The sequence below is a fragment of the Otolemur garnettii genome, unplaced genomic scaffold (assembly GCF_000181295.1).
Source record: "Otolemur garnettii isolate 467f Iridium unplaced genomic scaffold, OtoGar3 scaffold00029, whole genome shotgun sequence".
NCBI lineage: Eukaryota > Metazoa > Chordata > Mammalia > Primates > Galagidae > Otolemur > Otolemur garnettii.
Window position 1 is genome coordinate 16270334 of NW_003852424.1, and position 10846 is coordinate 16281179.

General features: G+C 51.0%; 2 protein-coding genes across 3 annotated transcripts in view; one reads left to right on the forward strand and one right to left on the reverse strand.

Moving 5' to 3' along the window:
- GIPC3 (GIPC PDZ domain containing family member 3) overlaps positions 1-3792 on the forward strand; it is a 6308-nt gene extending 2516 nt beyond the window's left edge. Inside the window, exons 4-6 of the mRNA XM_003788738.3 lie at positions 2405-2517; positions 3063-3144; positions 3273-3792. Coding sequence (XP_003788786.1) covers positions 2405-2517; positions 3063-3144; positions 3273-3424 — 347 coding nt within the window. The 3' untranslated portion in view covers positions 3425-3792. The remainder of the gene's footprint in view (positions 1-2404; positions 2518-3062; positions 3145-3272) is intronic.
- Positions 3793-6614: 2822 nt separating this feature from the next.
- Positions 6615-10846, reverse strand: part of TBXA2R (thromboxane A2 receptor) — a 12386-nt gene continuing 8154 nt past the window's right edge. For both annotated transcript variants that reach the window (XM_003788739.3, XM_023512592.1), the window contains one exon: positions 6615-7494. In XM_003788739.3, coding sequence (XP_003788787.1) covers positions 7249-7494 — 246 coding nt within the window. In that variant the 3' untranslated portion in view covers positions 6615-7248. The remainder of the gene's footprint in view (positions 7495-10846) is intronic.

Below are 10846 nucleotides of genomic sequence, written 5' to 3' on the forward strand. Positions count from 1 at the left end.
GGTTGCTGTGAGCTGTAATGCCACGGCACTCTACCCAGGGGGACAGCTTGAGGCTCTGTCTCAAAAAAAAAAAAAAAAAAGAAAAAGAAAAAGAAGCTTAGGACTCTGGGAGGCCAAGACAGGTGAATTGCCTGAGCTCATGACGAGTTTAAAACCAGTCTGAGCAAGAATGAGACCCTATCTCTAAAAATAGCCGGGTGTCGTGGCAGGTATCTGTAGTCTTAGCTACTTGGGAGGCTGAGGCACGAGAATCACTTGAGCCAAGAGTTTGAGCTTGCTGTAAGCTGTGATGCCATGGCATTCTACCAAGGGTGAGAAAGTGACACTCTGTCTCAAAAAAAAAAAGAAAAAGAAAAGAAAAGAAAAAGAAGCCTGGAACTGGTCCCACTCAGAAATGAGATAAGAATATATTTGTTTGTTTGTCTTGAGACAGAGGTCAGAGTCTCACTTTGTTGCCCTGGGGTTGAGTGCTATGACGTCATAGTTCACAGCAACCTCAAACTCTTGGGCTCAAGTAATCCTCTTGTCTCAGCCTCTCAAGTAGCTGGGACTACAGACACCCACCTAGTTTTTCCATTTTTAGTAGATCTGGGAGGTCTCTTCTTGCTCAGGCTGATCTCGAACTTGTCAGCTCAAGATACCCACCTACCTCAGCCTCCCAGAGTGCTAGGATCATAGGCGTGAGCCACTATGCCTAGCCTAGAATATGATTTTGCAATTTGTTGGATGCAGTGGCTCACACCTGTGATCCTAGCACTCTGGGAGGCTGAGGCGGGTAGATTGCCTGAGCTCACGAGTTCAAGGCCAGTCTAAGCAAGAGCAAGACTCTGTTGCTAAAAAATAGCCAGACAGGGTGGTGCCTGTGGCTCAGTGGGTAGGATACCAGCCCCATATACTGAGGGTGGCGGGTTTCAAACCTGGCCCCGGCCAAACTGCAACAAAAAAATAGCCAGCCACTGTGGCAGGCACCTGTAGTCCCAGCTACTCGGGAGGCTGAGACAAGAGAATTGCTTGAGCCCAGGAGTTGGAGGTTGCTGTGAGCTGTGTGATGCCATGGCACTCTACCAAGGGTGATGAAATGAGACTGTCTCTACCAAAAAAAAAAAAAATTAGCCAGACATGTGGTGGTCCCTATAGTCCCAGCTACTAAGGAGGCTAAGGCAAGAAGGTCACTTGAGCCCAAGAGTTTGAGGTTGCTGTGAGCTATGACATCATGGCGCTCTACCAAGGTGACAAATGAAACTCTGTCTCAAAAAATATATATATTGTTTCTTAGACTCAGCTCTATGATACTGGGGCCATATCATCCTGGTGGGGCATCCTGGGCACTATGGGGTGTTGAGCAATGACCCTGCCCTCAATCCATCAGATGCCTGTAGCACCCACATACATACCAGCTGTGACAACCAAAAGTGTTTCCAGACATCTCCAATACCACCTGCAGGGCAAAATCACCCCCTAGTTGAGAACCTTTGCTCTAAAATGTATATTGTCCTGTTTATTTTAGCAGATTTTAAAAAACAGCTAGACTTCTCAATGAAGGAAGCAGCATGTTGATTTACATACTGGCACAATGTCTTTATCTCATCATGGACTGGCCCTTTGGGTAGCATCATTCCAGAGCAAGAGGTTCTAGAAGTGCCCTGGCACATCTGAAGAGAGATCCTAGGCAGGGAAAGTGGGCAGCATTCAGTTTGGGGGTTCTAGGTCTGCCCTGTATCACCGCTATGAACTTTAAAAGCCATGCCTAAAAGTTAAGAAGTAAGAGTGAGGCTGGGCGTGGTGTCTCACACCTGTAATCCTAACAATCTGGGAAGCTGAGATAGGTGGATTACTGGAAATCAGGAGTTCGATACCAGCCTGAACAAGAGCGAGAGCGCATCTCTAAAAAGTAGCTGGACATTGTGGCGGGCACCTATAGTCCTAGCTACTCAGGAGGCTGAGAAAAGAGGATCACTTGAGCCTAGGAGTTTGAAGTTGCTATGAGCTATGATGCTATGGCACTCTACCAAAGGCAAAATAGTAAGACTCTGTCGCAAAAAAAAAAAAAAAAAAAGTGAGTTCTACAGCAAAAACTTACCTAAATCAATCCTCCAACCACAAACAGTGTCATAAGCAGTCCCTTCTAGAGTCATTTTAAGAGGAGGAGAGAAGTTTGGGTTGCAGGACGGGTATATTGGTTCTAGACCTATTCTATTATAATTCTGGACTCGTGGTTTATTTTCTTGGGGACAGGAAGAGAATTCCATGGGGTCTCTGGAGATTCACTCCATGGACTTAAGAAGGACTTTGAAGGGGAAGAAGGTTCTAGAAAGGCTCAGCTGGTGGCTTCTCAGGGTTTTGGTTTTGCAAAGATGTGGATCCACCCAGAATACATACCTGCTGCCTATTCTGTCCCTTCCAGATATGATTGGCCAGAGAAGCCGGAGCAGCAAATGTCCTGTGGAAGCGAAAGTGACCAGTGGGAGGGAGACCTTGCGGCTTCGTTCTGGGGGGGCTGCCACAGTGGAGGAAGTGGTGAGTGAGTGGGACAATGGTCTTCTTTTTTTTTTTTTTTTTGAGACAGAGCCTCAAGCTGTCCGCCTGGGTAGAGTGCCCTGGCATTACAGCTCACAGCAACCTCCAACTCCTGGGCTCAAGCGAGTCTCTTGCCTCTGCCTCCCAAGTAGCTGGGACCACAGGCGCCCGCCACAACGCCCAGCTATTTTTTGGTTGCAGCCGTCATTGTTGTTTGGCGAGCCTGGGCTGGGGATTCGAACCTGCCACCTTAGGTGTAGGTGGCTGGCGCCTTAGCCGGTTGAGCTATAGGTGCCGAGCCGGGACAATGGTCTTCTAGGGTTCTTGCACCTAGAACTCAGCTGCTGATGTGGTGCAGCCTGGATGAGATGCTCTTCTCAGTCTCAGTTTCCCTGCTTGCAGAATGGGTCTTCGTTGAAAGGTGGGGCAGTAATGCTGAGGACTTGCATGAGCTCCAGTCTGCTTTTCCCTTGGGTGGGAGCCAGGAGGGGGCTGAGCTGGAGTCACCAGAGGCTTCTCACTTTCCCCTTCCCTCCCCTGTCCAGCCTAGTGAGTTTGAGGAGGAGGCGTCTCGGAAGGTGGATGACCTGCTTGAAAGTTACATGGGCATTCGGGACCCAGAGCTGGGTAAGGGGCCAGGGTAAGCTGGGGGGTCCCTGGGGGGAGGAAAGTCCATGGGAGAGGGCAGGGGTCTCAGTGAGAAGTTGAGGCCTAGAGAATGTCCCCACTGACTTCCCCTCCCACATGGCCCACAGCGTCCACCATGGTGGAGACGTCCAAGAAGACAGTGAGTGTCCAGGAGTTTGCACGCTGTTTGGACTCCGTCTTGGGGGAGTTTGCCTTCCCAGACGAGTTTGTGGTGGAGGTGTGGGCCGCCATCGGAGAGGCCAGGGAGGCCTGTGGCTAGTCTGCCCCGGGGCTGCACACAGCCCCAGCTCAGAGCCTAGCCCCCTACCTGAACCCTGCTCCAGAACCCAGTCCAAACCTGAGACCCAGCCCTGCTCCAGAACCCAGGCCAGCTCTGAGGTGAAGTTTCTCTCTAGAACCCAATCTAATTTGGAGATCCAATCCAGCTCTCAAACCCAATCCTCCTCTAGAATCCAGCCCAGATCTGAGGCGACACAATGCTCTACAGCCCAGGCCAGCTCTCAGATAGAGTCCACCTCTAGAGTCCTGTCTGGCTCCGAGACCAGGCCCACTTCTGAGGCCAAGTTCAGCTCTGAAACACAGCCCAGATCGGAGACCAAGCCCTGCTTTGAAGCCCAGGCCAGTTCTGAGACTAAGTTCATTTCTACAGTCCAACTGAGCCCTGACATCAAGCCAAGTTCTGGAACCCAGGCAAGTTCTAAGACCCCAGTTACCTCAGAGAATAGTCCTACTTCCAGAGCCCAGGCCAGCTCAGACATTAAGCTCTGCCTTAAGACTCAACCTGACTCTCAAACTCAAAACAACGCCATGACAGACCTGGAGACTCAGTCCAGCTCCAAAATACCTATTACTTTTGGGACTCAGGTGAGATTCAAGAAGCAGCCCAGCTACAGAACCCAAGGCAGCTCAGGATTCAAAGACAGCACCCATACCCAACCCTCTTCAAGATCTCAGACCAGCTCAGGGACCCAGATCCATGCTGCTGCCCATTCCGGATTCCAACCTCAGTCCCGCTCTAAAACCCACTTGCACCCAAGTACCTCCCCTCATCCTGTAGTTCAGTCTAGGTCCAGAGATGAGTTCAGCTCTGAGAGAGTGCCCCACTCTAGAGCCCAGCCTCGTGCTGCAACCAGGCCTAACTCCAGAATTCAGACCAGCTCTGGATCCCCATCCAGCTCTGGATCCCCATCCAGCTGTGACACAAGGCCCAGCTCCAGGGCACAGCCCGGAATGGAGCCCCACTCCTCCCACAAAGCACAAACTAGCTCCAGAATGCAGTCCAGCTCAAGCACCCAGACCAACTTCAAGGCCTGGCCAAGCTTCAGAGCTCAGTCCAGCTTAGGCACCCCACCCAGCTCCAGAACTCAGCTCAGTTCTGAAGAACAGACTGTTCCCGAAATCCTAGCCACCACCAAAACACAGTCAGTTGCTGAGACCCAGCCAAGTTCTAGAATCCAGCTAAACTCTGGAATTCAGTCTAGTTCTGGGTCCCAGAATAATGTAGCAACTAAGTTAAGCTCCATAACCTTATCTAGTTCTGAAAGCAGGCCCAGCTCCAGGACCCAACACAGTCTAGGAGTTCAAACCACCTCAGGTACTCAACTCCTCTCTAAAACCCTAACAAGTTCCAGATTCCAATTCCAGACCACAACCCAAGCCAGCTCTGGTATTCAGCTGGACTTTGGGAAGCAGACCAGCTCTGGAAGTCAGCCCAGTTCTAGAACCAAGCTCAGCTCTGGGACCCAGACGAGTTCAAGAATTCAAACCAGCTCTGGAGCCCACCTTAGTTCTGAAACTCAGCCTGTTTCTGGAACCCAACTCAGCTCCAAAACCCAAACCAGTTCTGGCACCCAGCTCTGCTCTGCAAGAATTGAGCCCAGTTCTGAAGCCCACCTAAGTTCCAGAACCCAGTTCAGTTCCAGGATTCAGCTTAGCTCAGAGACCGAGGCCAGTGTAAGAATTCGGCCTAGCTCTGGAGCCCACCTTAGTTCTGGAGCCAATTCTAGTTCTAGAGCTCAGATCAGTTCAAAAATCTGGCTCAGCTCCAAAAATGGACTCCATCCACCAATTCCCGGCCTGGACCCTAGAGCTCAGTCTGACACCCCTGCCCCACTCCAACCTCAGCCCCCAGGTGCCCCACCCAGAGCCCCCACTCCGGCCCCTAGCAAAGTCCCCCAGCCTCTGTCTCAGCCCCATGATCTGGCACAAAGCACCCAGGCCTGCCCTGGCCCTGGCCGAGACCCAACAGCCTCCCACATGGCCCTGCAACCACAGGTCTCCTTAGCTCCCCAGAAGCCAGCCCTGTCCCCTAAGCCACAGCTGGGACCCCAGAAGTCCAAGTCTCCCAGAACACCTGTCACTCCTGGTCCTGCCTCCAGGGAAGTCCTCCTGATCTCCCAGCCCCTCAACTCACCAGCTCAGGGGTCTGCCCACTCCCCCATGCTTAGAAAGCCAGGGCCCCTCTCTCGTGGTGGTGGGGCTACGGGTTGGGGGCTGGGGCACTACTAAGGCTGCTGTATTCCCCTCTCCTAGACCTTCCAACCTGGGTCCTCCAGAAGCAGCTGGTGACCTCATTCACCCAGCAGGCAGAGGGGGTTGCCACAGTGGAAACACTGGGCTTTGGTTTCGGGGGCCTGGCTCCCAGCGGTGTAAGCAGATCCAGGCCCTGGTGGGAGGAGGGTGCAGGCAGGTTGTCCTCATTCACTGTGAGGGCTCCAGGTGAATAAAGGCACCTTAAAGCTCTGAAGCCAGTGTGTCCTTTGGGGGGGCTTTCAGGGAAAGCAGAAGGTGGAGCTGGGGGACCTAGGGGCTGGGTGAGTCTAAGGCAAGGCTGCATGCCTCATGAGCACCTACTGTATGCCAAAATCCTTATCGACCACTATATGGGCATAAGCACATGTGCTGTGCCTACAAGGTGCTCCAGAAAAGCTTGGTCATTGGTCCATTCCACCAGTATTTATTGAACACCGACTGGGTGGGGAGTCTGAGACGTTACTGAGTAGAAGAATGGACATAGGTACCTAGTCAGGAGTGGAGGAAGCAGGGATTCACTCCATGGTCTTGTGTACATCTTTCTCTCCCTCCCTCTTTCTCAGCTGCAAAACGGGTTCAATCCCCCATAGTTGTTGAGAGAATTCAAGGAGACACATTTATAAAGTACTTAGGAAATGATTAGCTGGATGCTGTGGCTCATGCCTGTAATCCCAGAATTTGCAGAAGCTGAGGCAGGAGGATCAGTTGAGGCCAGTTCAAGGCCAGTCTAGGCAACATAACCAGACCCCATCTCTACAAAAAAATAGAAAAATTACTCATGCCTGGTGGTGCATACTTGTACTCCCAGCTATTTGGGAGGCTAAGGCAGGTGGATCGCTTGAGCCTAGGAGTTTGAGGTTTCAGTCAACTATGATGGCACCATTGCACTCCAGCCTGGGCTATAGAGCAAGACCCTGCCTCAAAAAAAATTTTTTTAAAGGAAAAAAAACATTCCATAAATGAGGTGGGAGAGGCATTAGAACCCAGCCAATCTCCATAAATCTCAAGGTTGACAACTTCAGGACCCAAAGGGAAAAAGCCAAAGGTGGGAATATATGTTGGCAAGAGAGGAGGTGTCCTCCCAAGTCACATTCAGGCTTTTCTAGATAGCCTTCCCAGGTTAGGATCTCAAAGGGAAGCAACTGTACCCCAGCAAGCAGGTCATTTTCAGGGGTCAAAGACTCCTCCATGTCAGTGTCAGGAGGACTTCTGGAAGGGAGACCTTGGCCACTCTAAGCCTTACAAGATTTTCTTCTCAGCACCCCCAAAACTCCCCTCCCTGGGGTTGGGAAGAGTTCTGAGAAGGGGAGGGGGTCTAAGTAGAGGACAAGGGCTAAGGCAGGGGGACAGGCCTTGGACAGGGTCAGGAAGTAGTTGGAGTATGCCCAGGGTGGATGGAAGATGACCCAAATCCTGCAGCTAAAATCCTCCATCCATCCAGCACACAGCTTGTGTAGTTATCAGGACAGGCAGATGCGACAGTCAAAGAGGACTGAGGGCTTGGCAGGGGACATGTAGGCAGGGGTGATGTCCAGTTGTGCCACCCAGGCCCTACTGCAACACAGAGCCCTGTGGGAGCTGGGGCTGCAGGGAGAGTGACCTGCTCCGGGCACTGAGGCGTGGGTGCAGGCGCCGAAGTACAGCACGGCGGAACAAGATGTACACCCAGGGGTCCAGAATCTGGTTCCAGGTGGCCACACGCAGGTAGATCAGCAGCTGCTTCTCAGTGGCTTGAGACAACTGCCCAGCAGGGCTCATTGCAGGTGGGTTCCGCAACACTGTCTGGGCGATGAACACCTGCCAAGGACCACAATGTTACCAGGACCCTGCCTACTTCGAGCCTGCCCACAGGGGTCCCTGCCCTGGACTCTGTGACTGCCTTGCTATGTGACCTCTAGAGAACTGCCTAACTTCTCTGAGTTCCCACAGATGTGTTCATAAATCAGCACACTCTTTCTGCTCCTCTCCTGGGCATGATTAAATAGGGTGAAAAAGGAATTGTTATTACTGCCAGCCCTATTATTATATTAAAATATTTCTTTTTTTTCCTTTTGAGGCAGAGTCTCCAGCTGTTGCCCTGGGTACAGTGCCGTGGTGTCACAGCTCATAGAAACCTTAATCTTTTGGGTTCAAGGGATTCTCTTGCCTCAGCCTCCCAAGTAGCTGGGACTACAGGTGCCCACCACAATGCCTGGCTATTTTTTGGTTGCAGTTGTCACTGCTGTTTGGCAGGCCTGGGCTGGGTTTGAACCTGCCAGCTCTGGTGTATATGGTTGGTGCCCTACCTGCTGAGCTACAGGTGCCAAGCCCTATTAAAATATTTCTATTAAAGGTTGAGCACAGTGGCTTGTACCTGTAATCCCAGTGCTAAGGAAGCTCCTGGCCAGAAGGAAACATTTGAGCAAAGACCTGGAGGAGGTGAAGGCATGAACTATGTGGAAATGTGGAGGAAAGTATTCCAGGCAGAGGGTACACCCTGTGCAAAGGTCCTGGGGCAGGACCTCACCTGTCCTGTGGGAAGCACAGGAGGAGGCCTGTGTGGCTGGAGCAGAGTGAGGAGGAAGAGAGAGGGAGAAGGGGGAAGGGAGGGGTTGGGACAGGTGGTGCAGGGACTGGTGGGCTCTGGGAAGGACTTAAGCTTTGAACCTGAGGGAGGTGGTAGCCATGGTGAGCTGTGGGCAGAGGAGGGCAGGCCCTGACTCAGGTGCTCACAGGCGCCCTCTGGGGGCTTTTTTTGTGTCAGAGTCAAACTTTGTTGCCTTCTGTAGCGTGCTTGGCATCATAGCTCACAGCAACCTCAAACTCTTGGGCTCAAGCAATCCTTTTGCCTCAGTTTTTCATTTTTAGTAGAGATGGGGTCTAACTCTTGCTCAGGCTGGTTTTGAACTCTTTTTTTTTTTTTTTTTTGAGACAGAGTCTCACTATGCCACCCTTGGTAGAGTGTTGGGGTGTCACAGCTCACAGCAACCTCCAAATCCTGGGCTTAGGTGATTCTCTTGCTTCAGCCTCCCAAGTAGCTGCCTGCCACAACACCCAGCTATTTTTTTGTTGCAGTTTGGCCGGGACCAGGTTCAAACCCGCCACCCTTGGTATATGGGGCCAGAGCTCTATGCACTGAGCCACAGGCGCCACCCAGAACTCTTTTTTTTTTTTAATTGTCTTGCCTAGCCTTCTTTTCTCTAGTGATTCTCCTGCCTCAGCCTCCCAAGTAGCTGGAACTACAGGTGCCTGTTAGACCCAGCTATTTTTACAGAGACGAGGTCTCGCTCTGGCTCAGGCTAGTCTCCAACTCATGAGCTCAGGCAGTCCACCCACCTCAGCCTCCCAGAATGTTAGGATTACAGGCATGAGCCACCACACCTGGCCTCTAGGGGCTATTTAAGGGACAGACTTTGGGGCAAGGGTAGGAGCTGGGGACCAGGACAGAGGAGACAGTGTTGGTGTAGGTAGACAAAATACCGGGGCTAGAGTACTTGGAGTCAGGAGATGGGGGTGAATAGTGGGCAAAGTCAAGATAACTCTTGAAGATATACTTGACACATGGCGAGTACTCAACACATAATAGTGACAGTGATAGAAAAGTGTTAGTGATACATGAGCATAGAAATATTCTCCGGCCAGGTGTGGTTCCTCACGCCTGTTATCCCAGCAATCTGGGAGGCTAGGTGGGTGGATTGCTTCAGCTTAGGAGTTCAAGGTCTGAGCAAGAGCAAGACCCCATTTCTACTAAAAATAGCTGGTGGACTGGCTCGGTGCCTATAGCTCAAACATCTGGGGCACCAGCCACATACACTGGAGCTGGCAGGTTCGAATCCAGCCCGGGCCCACCAGACAACAATGACAACTACAACCAACCGACAAACAAACAAAAAATAGCTGGGCACTGTGTCAGGTGCCTGCAGTCCCAGCTACTTGGGAGGCTGAGGCAAGAGACTCACTTAAGCCCAAGAGTTTGAGGTTGCTGTGACCTGTGATGCCATAGCACTCTACCCAGGGTGACAGCTTGAGACTCTGTCTCAAAAAACAAAGTAAATAAAAATAGCCAGTGGGCATCTGTAGTCCCAGCTACTTGGGAAGCTGAGGCAAGAGGATCACTTGAGCCCGAGAGTTTGAAGTTGCTGTGAGCTATGATGCTACAGCACTCTACCGAGGGTGACAGAGTAAGACTCAGTTTCAAAAAGAGAAATGTTCTCAATGTTATGAGACCAGGCCTGGGGGAGAGTTGACCTGGGAACAAGACAGAAGCATATTTCCTAGACAGAAGTGCCATTCTGTAACTGTGGCTTCCTGGGGACCCACCTCATGCATTGGTTCCTTGTAAACTCTCTGCCTTCCTCCTCATTAGGGGTGCACACACCAGTCACCTCTCAAAGGCCCTGACCCTCTCCAGACTCATGTGCTGGGAGCTGCCACAGCCTCTAGCTGATGCTATAGTGTTAGTTTTTGTATTATTACTATTACATCCTAGTATCTCTCAGTGTGTTTGTTTATTTATTTGTTGAGACAGAGTCTCACTGTGTTGTCCGTGCTGGAGTGCAGTGCTGTCAGCACAGCTCACTACAGCCTCCAGCTCCTGGGTTCAAGTGATCCTCCTGTCTCAGCCTCCCAAGCAGTTGGGACTATAGGTATGGGCCACCACACCTGGCTAATTTTATGTTTAAATTGTTGTTAAATTTAGACAGAGTCTTGCTATGTTGCTCATGTTGGTCCCAACTCCTGGCTTCACAAGTAATCCTCCTGCCTTAGCCTCTCAAAGTGCTAGGATTATAGGTATGAACCATCATGCCAGACCTCATTTACTTATTTACTATGTTTACTTTCTGTCCCTTTCAGAAAGTTAAGAATTTTTGTCAGTCCTGCTCTCTGCAGTGTCTCCAGAATAGTGGAGACACTATTCTACTTACCTAAAATAGTGCCCAGCACACAGTAGGTGCTAATAAATGCTTATTGAAGGAATAAATGAATAATTTACCTCATTTCATTTCATCCTTACAACCACCTTGAGACTCAGGCAGCACTTTTTTTTTTTTTGTGAAACAGAGTTTCACTTTGTCGCCCTTGGCAGAGCCCTATAGCTCACAGAAACCTCCAACTCTTGGGCTCAAGCAATTCTTTGAGCCAAGCTTCCCAAGCAGCTGGGACTATAGTC